The sequence below is a fragment of the Lichenostomus cassidix genome, chromosome 8 (assembly GCF_008360975.1).
Source record: "Lichenostomus cassidix isolate B80296 chromosome 8, HeHo_3.0, whole genome shotgun sequence".
Lineage (NCBI taxonomy): Eukaryota > Metazoa > Chordata > Aves > Passeriformes > Meliphagidae > Lichenostomus > Lichenostomus cassidix.
Window position 1 is genome coordinate 27,331,554 of NC_139489.1, and position 18,936 is coordinate 27,350,489.

The 18,936-nt window shown below is 39.1% G+C and overlaps 1 protein-coding gene across 3 annotated transcripts in view; it reads right to left on the reverse strand.

Moving 5' to 3' along the window:
• RABGAP1L (RAB GTPase activating protein 1 like) overlaps positions 1–18,936 on the reverse strand; it is a 214,745-nt gene that overhangs the window by 153,006 nt on the left and 42,803 nt on the right. For all 3 annotated transcript variants that reach the window (XM_085068653.1, XM_085068654.1, XM_085068652.1), the window contains exons 12-13: positions 14,802–14,895; positions 10,149–10,299 (exon numbers count right to left, since the gene is read on the reverse strand). In XM_085068653.1, coding sequence (XP_084924779.1) covers positions 10,149–10,299; positions 14,802–14,895 — 245 coding nt within the window. The remainder of the gene's footprint in view (positions 1–10,148; positions 10,300–14,801; positions 14,896–18,936) is intronic.

The window sequence follows — 18,936 nt, forward strand, 5'->3', positions numbered from 1 at the left end:
TAAAATGTACCATCTATGACTCAATTTACAGAAAGAGCTTCAGAGACAAGTAGAGGTTGGGGTTTTTTGGGGGGATTCAGCTTTAGAGAACTCTCAGGAGTACAAGGAAGCACACTGAGGTGAGTAGAAAATTACACATTCCGAGTTCTAACAGGCAGCAGGTAGAAACAAACACCTTACACCACTTACCTGATGCTGGGGATTTGCCTAGATCATACAGTGGATCAGGCTGCCCAGAGAAGCTGTGGCTCTCCAATCCCTGCAAGTGTCCAAGGCCAGGTTGGACAGGGCTTGGAGCAACCTGGGACAGTGGAAAATGTCTCTGCCCAAGGCAAGGGGTGGCATGAAGATGAGATTTAAAGTCCCTTTCCACCCAAACCATTCTAGGATTCCATGCTAAAAGTTACTTCATGATTTGAAATAAAGTACTGAAAAGTTAGGAAGTACCAGAATTTATTTGTCTGATGCAGCAGAGTTGTGTCCCTTTGTATGTATGGAATTATAAAGATGACTATGAGATGATAATATATTTAAATTTCTGATACATCCTTGATGATCATTACAGGGCTACCAATTATCACTTCCACAACAATCTCAGAGAACTCTTCCCTTATCCAATATTTCTCAGATTGTCAAAACTGCTACTTCTGTTAAAAATTAACAGAGCTGTGTGCACCATTTAATATTCCAAAACCCATCCTGAGACAAGCCTTAATTAATAATAAGCAAAGTATTTAACAGATACTTCAGGAAATTATGACTAAAACCAGTAACTTGTACTGGAAATATTTGCACTTAAACCAGTTACACAGCATGTGCCAGGATCCCAGTGTAAGCTGGTATTTTAACACAGCCTGTGCCTTGTATTTTGGCTTCACTGCACTGAAAATCAAAGTTCCTACCAGCAGTACTCAGAACTCTTTTCTGACCCACATGAAAAGCATGGCCAAGAACAGCTCAAAGTCAGGGTCTTCACTTGCACTAAACAGGAAAGAATCAGATTAATTCCTTATTCCTTTTGTAATTCCTTATTACAAAAATCAGATGTACACTGGAAATTCAAATAACACACAGGGATGTGCACCAAGGCTAACACTGAAAATTCCAGTGTACTTCTGTAGTTTTGCTTCCCCAGTATTAATCCTTGAGGCTGGATACAAAGTTAACTCATTCCCCCTTAAGAATGACATGAAGCTAGCATTCCTAGAAATGGAGACTTTACAGGTAAATATCTTACCTAATGGATCTATGACCAAGTCAACAGCTCCTGCAAAGGAAACTCCATGCATAACACTCACTCTACACACATTTTCATTAGTCAGGAGGAAGCTTAGACATGGGAATATCAAGATTTTAAATCAAAGTTTTAGAAGTACAATGTCTTTGCTTGGGCTAAAGGAGCCAGGCTGCATGTTTTCATGGCTTCTTGCTGACTCAACCAGACACTGAAGACAACCAGCTACTGCTGCTCTGAGCTTTCTATGAAATTAGTTGTGTAATACCCTAAACTTAATCAAGTGCATGGCTGCCTGAAATACAAGGTTTTGAGTTCAAAGAAAATAAAGAGATATCCAAATATTGCTCCTTAACTGCCAGCTGTGTAAACCCACTGCTGGCATTCAGCATCACTATTCTTGGGGTATCAGGGGCAGCCATTCTGCACTGAACACACACACACATATATATATATATAAAAGCATCACCAAAGAATATTCATTCTAGCTTTTGTGGCTACATTTTATCCTTAATGTGTGTTTGTGTGTATTTTCAAATTTCCATTAAAGAAGAATTGGAGAGTCTTCACAGAAAGGCCAAGATAGTAAGTGATAACAGATGATAACAAAGATCAAAAGAGCTTTCTGGAACTACATTTACAAACTCATGAAAGAAAGGAGGCCCAAAAGGTTCCAAAAGGCACCCCCAGGTACCAAAAAGTATAATTAGACTGCACTGTTACATTAACCTACCTAGGGCTGCCTCACATATCCATCCTGCCCAGTGCCAGCACTTGCTCCCATCTCACCTGCACAGTGAACCTCTCTGAGAGAAATGGGGGGAAGGAAATTTTTTAAATAAAAATCCACAATTACTGTGACTAGCCCTGCAAGTGCTAGGTAAGGGTATACAAAAAGAGATGGAACACACAGTAAAAGAAAACTCTTTTGGCAAGCACTCTGTCTGAAACTGCAATCTCCATTAATGACAATTTAGTTTTGATTCAGTTTTTATCTTGTACTACCAAATCAAAAAGAAGGCTGTATTTTGAAACTGGATTGCACTGAAGACAAACCAGCCATATGAAGACAGCTTTGTCATATGCAGGATATGATTAAAATATGTGAAGCTCCATATCATCAGTATTTGGTTGTCAGTTATAAAAACAACTGATGAAAACTCTCAACAAGAAAAAGAATCCTAGCTGCCAAAATATTTGTGGATGTCCACAAAAACCTACATAAAAGATTGTTAGAGTGTATGCAGTAGCAGACTGCAATCGATCTCCTCCTGTTAGTCTACCTCAACAGCTCCAAATTTGCTTGCTGAGAGGGGACATGATTCTTAATTTGTATGAACACACTCATCACTGGAAAGGGAAAAAATTCCTTAATGGATACAGACCGTAAAGTAGATCTGTAGGTCTCTCAACCCTTTTGAAGTGATTAGTGTAAAATCTACTTTAATACTAGCTCAGGCCCTCAGAAAAACATCCTATAGAATAGACAACCCTGTCATTTGGGGTTTTATCATGAAGAAGTCATACATAACATAAGGTAGGTTTCTGAAAACCTACAAAAGGTTCAGAATTCACTTCCATATCAAATTCCAGTTTGGATTTAAGTGATGTATTCATCACTTTTGTATGCTTTAATACTCTACACATGCAGCTCAAGCCTTGCTGGGTTTTGTTACTATTTCAGCTGTTCTGAACTGCTGCCCATTGCTGTGGTAGAACATGCTTTAATAAAGTGTTGACCACCAGTATTGCTGTTAACAAAGGCATTTTAGGAGACTTTAAACACCAAATGTTTGAAATCTTAGTGTTCATCTCCAAGCATTTAGAAAGCTCTTTCCTTTTTATAGCATCAAACATTAACATACTGAAACCAGCAAATAATAGTCAGGAAAAGGTGGTTTCCTCTCTTCAACAAAGGTATTTAACATTTCTAAGTGCTGCAGCCTCCTGAATGCCACTTATGCAACCTTTATTTGAAAGCAGAGTCCAGTTAGGAAGAAGTGGACTAGAGAAGCAAGAGGAATACCAAGAGCACATTGATTGTTTCAAACACAATTATCCCTCAGCAACCACAGCTCTTGCAGTGGACACAGACATAACCACTTGCTAACAGGAAAGATCATACACACACAATTCCATAAAGACAACACCCTGCAGAGAACTTCTAAAATGATCCAGTTTTACTCAGGAGTGTAGAAAACCATAATTTAAAGTGTCTCCTTACTACAGCTGCTCTTTCAGCATCAGCATCAGCATTGCTACAGGAAAACTGAACACCTACTAACAACCCGAAGTTCAAATCCAACTGGGACACCTATTCATGTTTGATCTGGGAAGGAAGATCAGGGATTTTCAGATGAGCTCTGAGGTGCCAAGAACTAGCAGCTCTTACCACGCTGTATGGGAACAGCGAGGCAGTGACACATCCCAGCTCCATCCTACTTAAAAACCACTTGTTATCTGCATCAATATTCATATCTCCCGAGCTTATGACACTATCTGCTGCAATATCAATTCTCCCAGTAACCAGCATTTCAACCTATTCAGGCCATAATACTCATACTACCCTTGGTTTTACCACTGCTTGAAATGATGGGCAAATCTGCTCCCTGGGTTTGCAGGAAATGGATCAGATATTCACACAGACAAAACAGGTTTAGCCATAATGTGTTTTTATATATTTTCAAATATCTGTTAAAAAAGAACTGGAGATTCTTCACAGAAAGGCAAAGAAAATCCTAGACAAGTGATAACAAATATCAAAAGGGCACAAAAACCTCGAAACACAGAACACAGACTCCAAGAGGCCACATGCAAATCTCATTTGTACTCCACCCTTGAGAATAAATGTGCCAATTTATGTGACTTTTGGGGCAGAGAGGTCATACATTACCTCAAGAGCCAGGAATTGCATTGCAAGTGTCATTTGAAGTGTTCTCAAATGTGGTTTTGTATGGAAAGGAAACTGCAGAAAAAATCTTAATGCCGCAGAACATTTTATAATTTCATGCAGGCCCTGAAAATAAAATATTGCTGGCGATATTTTCTACCTCAAGTATCATACATAAACATTGAAATTAAGGTAACATGAAAACAAAAATTACTAATGGATGCTCCTCCTTTATTTCCTGAAGGGACCTGTCATTAAATTGAAGAATTCCTTTGAAGATGAAGAGTGAGCACGAGATTTTCCCTTTTGTGCACACAAAATTGAAAGAGTTTCTTCAGATGAGTGCTAAATGAATCAAAACTTGGCAAATTAAATTCACCTTAGGGACATTTTATTCCTGAGTTTGTAAGAGTAATATTAACATTTGCTACAGAACTAGGTACCCTGGTACATTTTTCATAAACTAAACCTTTTATCTGAAGTCTGAATTTAAATTAAGCTATTTAAAGAATTAAAAATTGTATCAACTTCTACTCTTCAGAGACAACTTTTCACTGATTTCTAGTAAGTATTTTCAGTTCACATATACTTTCTTGTCCCACAGCATTACAGCACAACTAAAATAATTCAAAGTAGGTGACTGTAACTGTCAGCACCAACAGATCAGCTTATACCAAAAATGAAGCTTCCTATCACTCCAAGCAGCATATGAGCTGATTTGTCTCTACAAACCACATTACATTATAAAAATATCAAGAATCTACTTGCCATGAAATGAATGATCTCAGTTTAAGAGATGAGTTAAGTAACAGTCATCCTAGCCTTACCCTTTCAGAAAAAGTGGGGAAATGTAAAACCTAAGGAACTGCCTATATATACTGAATTTCAAAGAAACAGGAAACTGAAAAAGTGATCAGTTCTTCCAGAATTATTTTGCCTAATACCCAAGTACCTCATTCATAAAGCAAAATAATAGGTATTAGTTCTTTATCTTTTTAGTCAATTGAAAAAAAAAATCATGTTTTCATTATAATGATCATTCATCATTATGTAATGGGATCTTTTATAATTGCTCACAATACTGCTATGTCATCCTTGATATCCATTTCCTTTAAAAGTCAAAGGAGACAATTCCTGATTAGTAAGGAGATGAATAAAGATTAAAAAAACTCCACTATTCCTTGCTATGAGAAGCCTGAAGTCCCCCATTTTCCATCAGGCCAAACAGATGCAGCATTCTGAACACAAATATTTGCTACATAAATACTCTAATATTTCAGTCCATTAACCAAGCTGCCGTGGCAGCTGCTGAACAGTCATCTTTTTAATTAGACACCCTTACTGATTAATTAGTCTCAGAACACTGAGCAGTGGAACCCTGCATGATGCCACTGGGACAAAAAATATTCCTCTTCCCCTTCATAGTGCTGACTTAACATCCTTTGGTAATGCTGCAAATAACAAGCTTGATTCATTTTCTGCTGAAACTAAAAATGCCTTCCTATGTAAGGAATTCTCTCCATTCCCAGCTACATTGTTCCACACAAATTGTATTTGCTTCACCCAAATAAAATAAATTTAAAAACGAAATGAACAAAACCACACAGACATGGCATCAAGGCACCAGTTTCAAAGTCAACTGCATTTAATCATTGCATAGAAACAGTGACTCACTTGTGATCTCCTCAGTTTTCCTTTCACTCCCTATGCAAGCAAACTGGCAATAAAAATGAAAAAGCCAAGCAAATATTAAGTATGAAACAAAGAAGCAAATAAATTTTCTTGTTTGAACAGCTGGGGTAAAGTCACAGTTTAAAAAATATATACATTTCTACATTAGGTTTACACGAAAGTTGGTCTTTACTTCAGTCCTTGGAGTTCAGCTCACAGACTGATGAACCAAGAAACAGATAATTAGAGTTAATTCATCACATGAAAGATTCTGCTTAAGCACGTGGAAAATTCAGCAACAGGATTTGCTAATTTCATCTATCCTATTTCTAACTTTTAATTTTGGACAAGACACAATTCCAGAAACCTGCAACCTTAACTTCCAGAGGTTGGTTTTTTTGGTTGGTTTTTTTTTTTTAATTACTTTTTGCTTTAGAACAAGAGGATTTGTGTTGTAGGAATCAGAAATAATAATGCTGGTCCAAACTGAACAGAAGAATGCCATATATTAGCTCCAAATTCATTAATTTCATCCAGCCCCAAATCCAATCCATTTGCTCCATCTTCTGCAGCAATGGAAAACACTTTCCTATAATTGATCACTATTGGATGAGAATTATGCTGCTGGAGTAAGTAGTGATACCCCTGCTTAGTGCCATTTTCAAATCTTTAAAGTGGAGAGAGATCCATTATTTTCATGTTATGGCAATATTTAATCCCCAAAGCAATGCCTCTCAGAGCTTGGAAGAATTCTTAGCATTTTCACTCCTATGTGGAGTGATTTGAAATGTTATTGGTCCAGACACAAAACACCAAAACGTACAGTCAGCAGAAAATCCATTTATTGGCCAAGTCTTCTGAAGCCTGACCCTTTAAGTAGTTATTATCTCTACCTTTCTCAGCACATGCTCATATTGCCAAAGGAAATTACAACAATAAACAAATAATCTTATTTTTGGTCGTCTAACAAGCCATTTGGAAGAACAGCCATTCAGTCCTTCTTTAAGACCTTCAACTCAAAGTCACCAAACAGTTCAAAACAAATTTTCATTGCTGTGGCAACTTTCATTATTTTGGGTAATATAATACTGCCAACATCTATTTTATCTGTGAGTAGGCTTCTTTTTCTGATCTTACTTTAAAAAATAATAAATTTAAAACAAGTTTTGCTCCCTTAAACCACAGCAGCAGCTGCATTTAAAGTAAGCCCGAATATGCTGTTTGATGAACATACAGTTCAATTAATGGAATTCATATTGTAAACTGGAAGTCTTTTGTGAATAATTTCAGAATCAGAAATGCTACCTTAAGTCCATCCAAAAGTTTTCAAACTACAGAACGTGAGTGATAGCCTTCTGTTTCTGCTCTCATTTTACTTTTCCAAAAGCTCTTTAAGTACTAACATTACCCTTTCATTATCCTAAGCAGATTTTTCTCACCCTGATTTTATTTTTCTTAAAATAAATACAAAAATGAGAATACACATCTGTCTCTGCTGATGTATACTTTACTTCCCCCTTCCCATCAGGTGCCACGTGCAGCCCTGTGAAGAGCCCAAGGCACACATGCCAGCAAGGCAAGTAAGGCAGATTTGGATTGTCACACAGAACAGATTTACATACATGTCAGAAATGAAGCAGCTGCCAAACCACAACTCCTACTCTCCAAAATTGTATGCAAGGCCTGCTATTGTGCTCCAGTCAAAATTCCTGAGCAACTCACTGGAATCATCAAGCTGGAACTCAGCAGGAGACCTAAGAGAGTGCAAGGTAGTGTTTGACAGTGCTTGTGAGAGCAGAAGGATTTCTTTCTCCCTTCCCTCTTGGAACTCCAAACTCACCTACAGATGGGAAATGAATGCTCTGATTTAGGGGAAAGGAACACAATTCACTGGATCATTCTTGACAGACTGCTGATCTCCAGTGTGCAGAACTAGAGGACATGGAGGCCTTTTGGAGAAATTAGGTGCAGCATTGATTTTTCTAAATGAGACATTTTATTTTGCTTTCAGTGCTGAATTGAGATCTAACACAAGCCCCAAATTACCCTCTCGCACAGAACACACTGAACCAAGCACTGCTCTAGCTGAGAAACACTGAGCAGGTTCCAGAGCCCTGCATACAGACAGATATATACAGCATAAATGCACAGCCAGATCTCTCAGGTGACAGGACTATAGCTGGCTAAGCTAACACAGCACTGCTGCACAAAGACTGGAACAGAACAGCAAATGTGTCTACATCATGGTCTCCAAACTAAATTTAAATGTGGAGTCTGCTGTCATCCAAAGAATCACAAGGCACACATTTCTGGCCTGCCAACAGCACAGCTCTCACTACTGAGCACAGTTTCACCAGAAGTTCACCAGTAAAACTGTAGTAAAGTCAGAGTTTTTACCAGATTTTGCTCTGTTGCCACAAAAGGCAACCATAAATCAGGTATTCAGTACTAATAATTCCAGATATTGGGTTCATCTTTCAAGCTGTGACAGTATCATGGCAGAGATTTTTCTAGTGGCCTCCAAAATCAGTTTTGCTTTCTCATAAAAGAGAAGCAAATGAACAGTCATTAATACCCAAATACCTCTGAAGCTTAGTATTATTAAATTGTAATTACTGACACACATAAGGTAACACTAGAACCAAGCTTTTAGTGGTACATACTACTAAAATATATATATACTACTACTCTCTCTGCTTAGTTCACATTACTGACACACCAAAATGAAACTGAAAAGTTCTGTTCACAGACATAAATATCAGATAAGAATTCATTTCAATAAAAATGAGTTGACTTTTTTTTATGGAGCATCCCATATTAACTCTTCCCAAAAATGGGCCCACCATGGGTATGGCACAGGCTCTCTCTTGTTCATTTCTTTCATGAATCTTTTACTGCCAAATGATGTGATCACCAGCAGTCAAAATATAGAAGAAATTTTGTGATTGCAGAAGGAAAATTATTTATTTTAGAAAAAAACTCAGTTTGCATAAATGCTTCAGTTCGGCATAAGATTTAAATTTTTGATCTGTAACACTAATATTTCATATTAAATACTGTACAAAAATCATCTTCCAAAATACACATCACTGCAATATTTCTATAGTAGCCAAGTGTAACCAAGGAACTTTTAAGGCACAATGCCCCAGCATCAAGGTAAACTTTGCATTTTAGAAGTTTCCCACTCCCTCCTCCACTGTGACACAAACATCTTTCCCACTTTTGGAAAGCAGAAGCAAATAATAGAAGTGGTTTTGATGCAACATGCAGCTGACAGATGTCCTGTGAATGGTTTCTAAGGAAAATATAACCCAGCTACAACATCAAAATGAAAAATTTACACTATCAAAACATCCTTCCTTGTTGGTAAAGAAAAAATAAGCCACCCAGACAGCTCTCACTCTGGGGATGCTTCTAAACTTCACAAACATAATTAATTATGTCAAATTAAAAGCACAAGAAGCAAAACAATATGACAACATTATGAAAGGAAACTTTGAGTAACAACATCTACCCCAGAATTTCTGTGTGGACAGATAATTCAGAACGCAGATAACAAATCCAACACTTGCTCTGAGTAACATATAAAATGATCTCCATCTGTAGGTGCCATTAAAAGCAGATTTGTGACTGCTGCTCTTCCCAGAGCTAGAACAGCCCTGCAGTGGCAGAGTTTCAGAACCCCAAACGCTGAGATCACCTCTGACACAACACAGAGGTCCTTCCTCTTGCCATGACAGATCTGAGAAGATCAAACAGCTCCACAGACTTCTCAGAATGTTTACTGACTGCACTGATGACATTAGGACACAGAGTGGGAATTGATTCCCAAAATTATTCTCCTCTCAGCTCACCCATACAGCAAGGAGAGTGGTTTCCTGCTAGATAAAAATAGTTTTAACATTCTTTTTAAAAATAAAAAAACAGAAGAAAGAAATACTCAATTCTGTGAGGGTTTGGGTTTTTTTAAGTATTGAAACCCCTAAAATTAGAGCAAACTTTTAGAAAAACAAAGTGATGGATGTGAGTTTATTAAAAAACCCACAAGCAAACACCTGAACAATAAGTTGATGTTCTTATTACCATCACAGCAAGAGAGTAGAAAGCTAAATGTCAAGCATTACTACAGATACAGGTCAGCATTTTCTATTGCTAATGCCATGCAGCAGGTTCCCATGGCAGGAGGTAAAGTCACATCATCACCATTTCAGTTGCTTACAACAAGTCCAGCTGTTTCACTCTTCTGCTTTCACTCTCTACCACAGACTGAATCTGCTGCCCAGCAGAATTCTTCTCAACCCAAGGAAAGAACAGCAAATGAAAGAAGGGAAGAACAACTAATAAATCTCTTACCATTGTGATGAGTAACTTGTATTTGTCCAGCATTGCCTGGTTGTCATGGCATCCTGCCAGCAGCTGCCAGATCTCTGCCCTCAGGGCTTCTGGAACACCACTCTTGACCAGGGTGGACAATCCATTTGGTCTCACAACAAGGTTATTGTGCCTGAAACAAAGATGATCTTTTGCCTGTTGCACGTCAACTACAGGAGTCAAAATAAAAACATTAAAAATCTTGAAAGTTATTCTCTAAAGCAGAGTCAGCAACTGGCAACACAAACTTTTCTTCCACTGGTTACAGTAGTTAGTATTTGTCAAATGGAAAGCAAAAACTCTGCAAGGATTTACAGTAAGAACCAGTGGCAAAATGTAGTGATATCCAAATTCTTTAAGTGTGGAGACATTAATGAAAATTAACAATAAACAACTGTAGAAATTGAACAAAGTTGGCTAGTCAAAAACAATTTGAATTGAAAGAGAAACATATGCCATCTGTGCAGACAATGCAATATAAATATTTGTTCAACATATATGTTTTAGCTTAGGTTAAGAAAAATAGATTAAAAATAATGTAAGCTGTACGGAAAAGTGAATTTTGGAAAATATAAAAGACCATTTTAAAAGTATTATTATAGAGACTGAAGTTCTAGCTCCACACTTCATGCCAAGAGTACGTTCCAAGTCCCACAAAACAGGAACACTTGCACATACCTTTATACAACCTCACCATTCCAAACAAACCTGCCCGTTGGTCTGAGCTGGTGCTTTACCATCTGGCTGCACACACACAGCAAGAAAGGTAGGAATACAAAAATCCCTGCACATGCACAGTGTTACAGAGCTTTCAGGCACAGAAGTTGAAAAGCCCTTTTCAATATAAAAGTGTTTTCTCATGTAGATTAAAGCTTTCTTAGACTCACAACAATTTTCAGAGCAGTGCAGCAGAAGGCTGCCTGAGCTGATTCTTTGCTCTTCCTGCTGTAGGAAATGCTGTGCTAAGTGCTTTGACCACTGTTGTGCTTTCTAGCTCTCCTGGTAGGAGAGTAGTGAGAGTGGCTATTTGGCCAAAAGCCAGCAAGCTGTGATTAATTAAATAAACTGCAATTTGACCCTGGATTTGTAGTAAATGTTTAGATTACACATTCTATGAAACAGTTCATTAGGAAATTAATAGTTGATACTGTTGTTTAAATTTAAAAGGTGCCCTAACTGATTTCTTCACCCTATGCTTCAGGGTTGATATCCCCATTTTTCCAAATCACCTGAGAATTGAAGAGTGTGATTATATAATGCCCTTATTCTTTTAAAAACAATAATAATTTCTAACTTTAAATGAGCAGTGCAATACAAGTAATTTCAAACTTCATCCCTCAGATATCCAAATAAAAATTAGTTTCTTTTTCAGTCCATTTTGCAGCCAGTCATATTAGCCTAATGGTCTTGTGATGGGGAAGAGCTAGAAAGAAAACCAATATTCACAGAAACATTAAAAGCACTAAGCACTTGACTTAAAGGACTTGTGTGGGTTCATAAGAGGCCATGGAGATGCTCCAGGGGTTGGAAAAAGGTTGGGATAGCTGGGGGTGCTCAGCCTGGGGAAGGAAAAGCTCCAGGGAGATCTTATGATGGCTTTTCAGTACCTTTAAGGAGCTTATAAAAAGGATGGAGAGAACTTTTACATGAGGAGACAGTGACAGGACAAGGGCAAATGGTTTTAAGCTGACAGAGGGTATGGTTAGATGGGTCTTGGGCAGAAATCCTTCCCTGGGAGGGTGGGGAGGCCCTCGCACAGGGTGCCCAGAGAAGCTGTGGCTGCCCCTGGATCCCTGGAAGTGTCCAAGGCCAGGCTGGACACTGGGGCTTGGAGCAGCCTGGGATAGTGGAAGGTGTCCCTGCCCATGGCAGGGGGTTGGATAAGATGAGTTTTAAGGTCCTTTCCAACCCAAACTACTTTAGGATTCTAAGGCTAGATACTCTAAGCAGTTGTAGAATTATGACATGCACAATGATGAATAAATACACAGTAAATACATCAGAAAGCTAAAGCTCAAGTTGTGGATTAGTTTGGTTATTACATGGATCTGGTCATGTGTAATGTGAGAAACACAGAAGGGCTCCCCTAAGGACAGGGCAAGCTGATCAAATAAACAGCTAAAAAAGGATATTCCCACAGAAATGTAACAGGGAAGATTTCAGCAACACCAGGAAAACAATACAAATAAGGCAACAACTAACACACATGCTGCAGCACCACCCTAAACATAATCCCAACTGAGAATTAAGCAACCAGACTTTACTGGCTCTGTCCTGTATTTCTATTTTGTAGCAGAAGTAGTACTTTAGCAACATGCTGGACAGCATAACTAACTTCCACAGCCAAACTTTCCAAGTACTGAATGGCTCTTTGGGAAACAGCTGGAGCATCCATAATCCTTGCTCAGAACAGAAATGAGCATAAAATAAAAGCCTGTCTTATATCATATATCATGTGGGGATCACCATTCATGGATGCTGACATCTTTGTTACAAAATGCTGCAATTCTCCTGCACAAAACTCAAAAAGCCAATTTTAAAATACCAGAGAGCAAGGATACAGAGCAGCAAGGTACAGACTGTGCTCCAAATTGACAAACAAATATTTCTGATCAAAGAGTGTTATTGATCACTGACACTGTTTTGCTTTTAAGAAATAGCTGACCGGTCAGCTAAACCAGCTTAGCTGGCAAGAAAAACTTTAATGCTGAAGATGCAGTAAATAGTAAAATAAATAGAAAAAACAATTGAAAAGTAATGTAATATCTATCTTTTTGGTAAATTATCTTATTCTTATTTCCATTTATATGCTTGAAGGGGAGTCTTGGAGCAGTGTTTCTGCTGAGTACAAGGCTACAGCGTAATCAAGTTACAAGGTTACAGTGACATTTTAATGAAATTACAAAAAGCAATTGAAATGCCAGAAATCTTTCATCTAAGAGACAAACCAGCACACTGGTTCGCCAAGTGGAAATGTTAATTTTTGTTTATTTACTTTTTTTACAAGCGCACAGACCTTCTACTAACATATGATGCAGTTTTCAATACACTAGAAGGTTTTATTTCAATTTATTTTTAGTCTTCAAATCCCTACCATTTTTCATCTGTTACTCTAAGTTTTGTTCTTAATATGTAACATAACACTATTCAAGAATTCAAGCAGTTTACAGACTTGAATTTCTCTTAAGAGTTAATATTGCTTGTGACACTCCTGAAGAAATGTTTGCTAGTCTTTGAACAGGCTAGGATCTCCCATTTCTCACCCCTTTTTTAACTAATTTTAAGCTGTTTTAACTAACAACTAAACTAATTTTAAGCTGTTTTAACTAACAACTAAACAACTCTCTAAGTTATGTGTAAATTATGTTAGGACTCCAAAATCGTTTATTCCAAAAGTCTTAAATGTTTTGTCTCATTGATCAGTATACTTGAGTAACCAGAAGAAATATTTGGTTACATGAAACGTCAGACAACGAGCTGTGGGTGTCTTTACTTCAGCATGCTAATCCACAGAGTCCAAGTATTTGTGAAAGACACAGGTTAATAACAAAAGAATCAACTGACAAATGAATTTTTAAAAAAGGTAAATTGAAAAGTAGCATCTTCCCATAGTGGATCTTAGATTAAGGTGAGAAACTTGGTTAGAATAGTGAAAACCAACCAGGAGGAGAGAGCTCCAGAGGGAAGGTTCAGCTAAGCTCAGTAAAACCCTGTGATGCCTCATCCAGAAAGGTTTCTGTGAGATCTCTATACAGATGAGCTTAGCAGTAAGAGGCTGTTTCTCCAAAGCTACAAAGTGGCCAAGTAAAGGGAGGAATTGCCCAAATAAATCCTTAAAAATGCTGTTCAGCTCTCTTTTTGGAGTTAGGAAAAGGAAACCACCAATTCTAGATTAAGGGCCTCTGATTATTTTTGTCTCCAGGAGCAGAGCTATTACTTACACAGGGAAAAAACCAAGTAAGTGGTTCTGGCACTTGCTCAGGTCTCTCTGAGGCAGCAAACACACAGACTTTTTCCTCTCTTGGCACAGATTATGCACTGCTACTGAAGCACTTAATTAACAACAGAAATAACACTGTTGAGAACATAGCCTGAGCTTACTAATGGTTTGGTTTATTAACCAACAGAAACAGCTTCAGTGAGGATTCAAAGTCTTTCTTGATTTTTTTTTTAAAGGGCTTACATATAGCATATTAAAAAAACAGAAAAAGTGCTTCTGAACAAATTAAATGTACAGCAGCTGGCACAAATGGCTTAGGTAGCACACATGGGAGTTGCTGTGTCTGCCCTATCCTGGCACTGAGTTTCTTGAGGATTTAACACCCAAATGACCAGATAGCTCTGCCTGTGAAGACTCATACCTGCTGTGTGAGCACATACAAAAACACTCAAGCACTTAACAAAACCAGACTTTTGCACATGCTGTGGCAAGGATTTCTCAAAAAAACCACTCCAAGTTCTCTATCCCAATCCCCTTTAAATTAAGTTTCAAAACTACACTTCAATGCATCTTGCATTTTAGTTTTTAAACTGTGTAAGCTGAAGAATTTCAAACCTCCTGCTCAGGAGCACATAGTGTCATAAACCAAATAAAAGGTTAGTATCTAAAATCTACTGTAAGAAATTAAGCATTACCATCTGCTCAGTAACTCTCCCCAGGAATACAAAATCTTCTCAGGACAATCCTTTGACACATCACCAGTGCCACTGGAGAGTTCATTATCACTCTCTGTAAAAATAAAGAAAAAACAAGAAAAAAAAAAGCATGCACAGGTTTACCCAGAGCACACACACTAAAGATGCATACATATAGGTCTCAGACAATTTTTTTCTCACTTATCAGTTTTAAAGGCATAAAAAGACACAAAATTTTAGTGGAATCATAAAGACTGTTTAGCAGACTTTACAAAACAAGTGTATTAATAGACTTATCATGAAGATTAAAGGAACAGGACGAGGGAATAATTCAAAGCAATATTACAGGAGAAAGGACTGGAACCTAGAAAAGCATTAAGTGAGAAAAGTTCCAAGGCTGTCAACACTCTATTTAATGAATTTTCACAGTGTTTCCTAAAAGTCACATCCACTCCAGACCTCACATAAAGAGAAGTTTCTTTTAAAGCACAGTAGATAATGCTATTTCATTACACCAGGTCCCTTTGGTACCCTGAGCTCAGGAAGCCTTCTCCGAGGACAAAATCCCTTTTTTACCTGAAGTAAGTTCATGGATGAGCAGAAAAAACCCAAGACTGTGACATTAAAGGTCATAGTGCATGGCAAAGAGAAGATTGCTTCAAATGAAACCTCACAACTACTAAGAATTAAACACTTAGGGATGGTTTTATGCCATTATATGACTCCCAAACCCAGAAGAGATCATGTGGGCCTGGAATAACATGCTCAGATAACCATCCCATCCAAGCATCCACAAGTGTCTGTGCAGCCAAGGAATACTGACATCAGACTAAAGAAACAAACTGCTTGATTCCTCACTATGCTGGTATTCCACACAGAATTCTTCGAAGTTCTGAAGGAGACAGTGTTACACAGCACACACCCTCCAGTGCTTCAGCCAGAAAATGCTTTCATCTGGAAGGCTTGGCAGTGTTTGAAATGTATTATTCAGTTATATGCCAGAAAATCACAGGCCTTAATTAGAAATGCCATATGTTCCTTTTCAAAAGACACTAATGCCAAAATTTAAAGTAGAACAAGGCAAAGGGGAGAGAATAAACAGCCTTAAAATTCTTTACTTTGTTTCCATTCTAAACAGCATTTACATATTCTAACCTGTTTAAAGCACTAAGGTATAAACTAAGGGAAAAAAAAGATGCCATGGGAGGGATATTTAACTGTAGATATTCTTCTCTGAGTATTTTTATACATTTTTTTACACATTCCATAGCATCTGTAAGACAGCAGCATTAGCCAAAGCATGATTTAATCCATCTTTATTCTGCTGGGAAAGCCAGAGATTGGTTCTTCTAAATGTTCTGCCTATTTCTCCCTTCTTCCTGTATTTGCCCTGACCTCTCAGAGCCAACAACTCGGCAATAAAACTTAAAACTTCATCCCAGAAGGTGGATTATGGATGACATCTCAAGGGAGCAATCCTTGGGGCTGTGAATGTGTGCACACACAAACAGGCTTTAAGCCTACCTCAGGTAACAGTGGCTCTCAAAGGTTTTCTGTTTTGTTTTGAATTGCAACATGATTCACAAAACTGACAAAAAGGTCATGCCTCATGAACCAGTTCCCTGAATTTAGAGATTTTTTAAAGCAAGCCTGAAGGATCCCACTCCCATAGCAAGCATTGCTCTGTAGGGTATCAGCATGGAATAACACTTTGGGCTGGAAGAGACCTCTGGAGATCAGCTAGTCTGATCTACTCCAAGCTCCTGTTTGATCAGGTCACTGTGGGACCTGAGTGAGAGGTGTGCTGGGCTTGCCTGGGACCAGCAAAGGGCTGGGCATGCACAGGAAGCTGGGAGGGGACAAGCTGACCCCAGCTGACCCAAGGGGTGTTTCAGACCATGCAGAGCAGGAGGAAAAGGAGGAAGGGGAGACCTTCTGAGGGATGACATTTGCCTTCCCAAGCCGCTGTTACACAGGATGGAGCCTTGTTTCCCAGGGCATGGCTCAGCACCTGCCTGCCCATGGGAAGTGGTGAATGAATTCCCTGTTTTGCTTTGCTTGAAGCACACAGCTTTTGCTTTCCCCACTGAACTGTCTTCATCTCAACCCACGAGTTTTCTCACTTTTACCCTTCTGACTCTCTCCTCCATCTCAGCAGGGAAGAGTGCATGAGCAGCTGTGTGAGGCTGAGCTGCCAGCTGGGGTTAAACCACAATACAAGGCTAATCTTGAACACCTTCAAGAAAGGAGGTTGTAAAATCTGTGTGGACAACCTGTTCCACTACTTGCTGACTTAGTACTACTCTGATGGTCTAAAAACAAACAAGCAAACCAACCCACCAAAAATGTCCTTTTAGCTAACCAGAATTCCCCAGGTTCCAACTTGTGTCTGCTGTCTGTTGCCTCTCAGCCTGTTATCAGGCACCTCTGAGAAGTGTCTGGCTCCATCCTCACTAACTCTTCTGATGTAGCAGATGTGGACAGCAGGAAGATGCTCCTCTGTGCATTTTCCTCTCCAGCCTGAACCAAACCCAGCTCCCTGAACCCCTCACTGTACACCATGTGCTGCTGCCACCTGGCCAGCTTGGCCACTGGCCATGGGCCAGAGTGTCAGTGTGAGTGCTGCAGTGGGGAGCCCAACAGTGACTGCCCTGCAAACCCAGTGTCACAGGTGCTGCTCAGAGGGGATTGATCCTCCCCTGGCCCTGCTGCCTGGGCTCCTGCAAACAGCCCACGCTCTGCTCAGCTGCCTGTGCTACAGGGATGTACTGCTGACTTGTTTTCAGCATTTTGTCTGCTGGGAGCTTCAGATACTTTTCTGAAAAAGTCACTTTTTATCTAGCTCATGTCCAGCTCGTCTTGTCACAGGAGGTTGTTCTGTGGCTGATACAGGACCCAGCTCTTGCCTTGATTGAATTTCACAAGGTCTTGCTGGTGCCTTTCTCCAGCCTGTCCATGTCTTTCTGAATTGAAGCCCTGCCTTCCAGAACCCTGAGCACTCCCCTCAAGTTGCTGTTGCCACACACCTGCTGCAGGTACACTTGGTCTTGTCACACAGGCAATTAATAAAGACATTTAACATCACTGATCCCAACACTGATCCCTGGAACATACCACTAGCTGCTGGCCGCCAGCCAGCCTGCAACACTGATTGATTCTTTCCTCCCAGCAGCTCAGCCAACCCTCCAACCACATCATTTTCCCCTTGTCCAGTCCCTGTCTCAATGATTTAATGAAAAGCACACTAAGGAATTCAGCGTTGGAGTCCCTGCTACAACCAAGGTGTCCAGCACCACTGCCTGTCCCTGCCCACTGCACAGTCACCTTGTCACAGACAGTGATGAGGTTTGTATTTTACAAATGTGTAAAAAGTCACCTCTCAAAAACCTGCAGGGGCATTCAAGAACAAGCTAGAAAAGAGTCAATCTAATAGAAAAGATTAGCAGTCTATGGATATACATTATTTTGTCAGTTCATTCTAAGGACTTTACTGCTCTTTTGACGATACTTCTCAGCTCTTGCCTAATATTTTCTAACCTGCAATTTATGCCAATTACTTTCTTTCTCCTGACCAATTTTAGCACATCTCACTTTCAAAAAACAAACAAACACAAAAAAAACCAACCCAAAAATACCCCAAACAATTTAGCCTTTATTGTTTCTTCTCTACAATAATCTACTTATTTCCTCAAAGGACAAATTAGCATAAGCAAATACTCCACAGGAAAAAAACCACACACAGAAAACCACAAAATCTTGGCCTCTTCCTTCCCTTCCCATCTTTTATTTTGATAGTGCAGGGTATCAAATAGAGGGCATCCTCAGAAGGTAACATCAGTACCTAGAGCAGCATTATCAGGGTGGGCAAAGACTGTAACAAAATCCTATGAGAAACCAACTCAGAGCAAGGTCAGACAGCACAGAGATTCCTCTCTCTGATCAGGGATGAACAGACTCAACTTTGTTTACTGGCATTCCCATTTTTGGCTTGAAGAAATAAATTCCAGTGAAAGACTCTTACTTGTGACAACAAAACTTGAGGTATTTAATGTGCTTGAATGTTTTTCATCTTCCCAGTTTTACAGTGAAAGGGGTTTTTTTGTTTGTTTTGGGATGGTTGTTTTTTCAGTGGGCC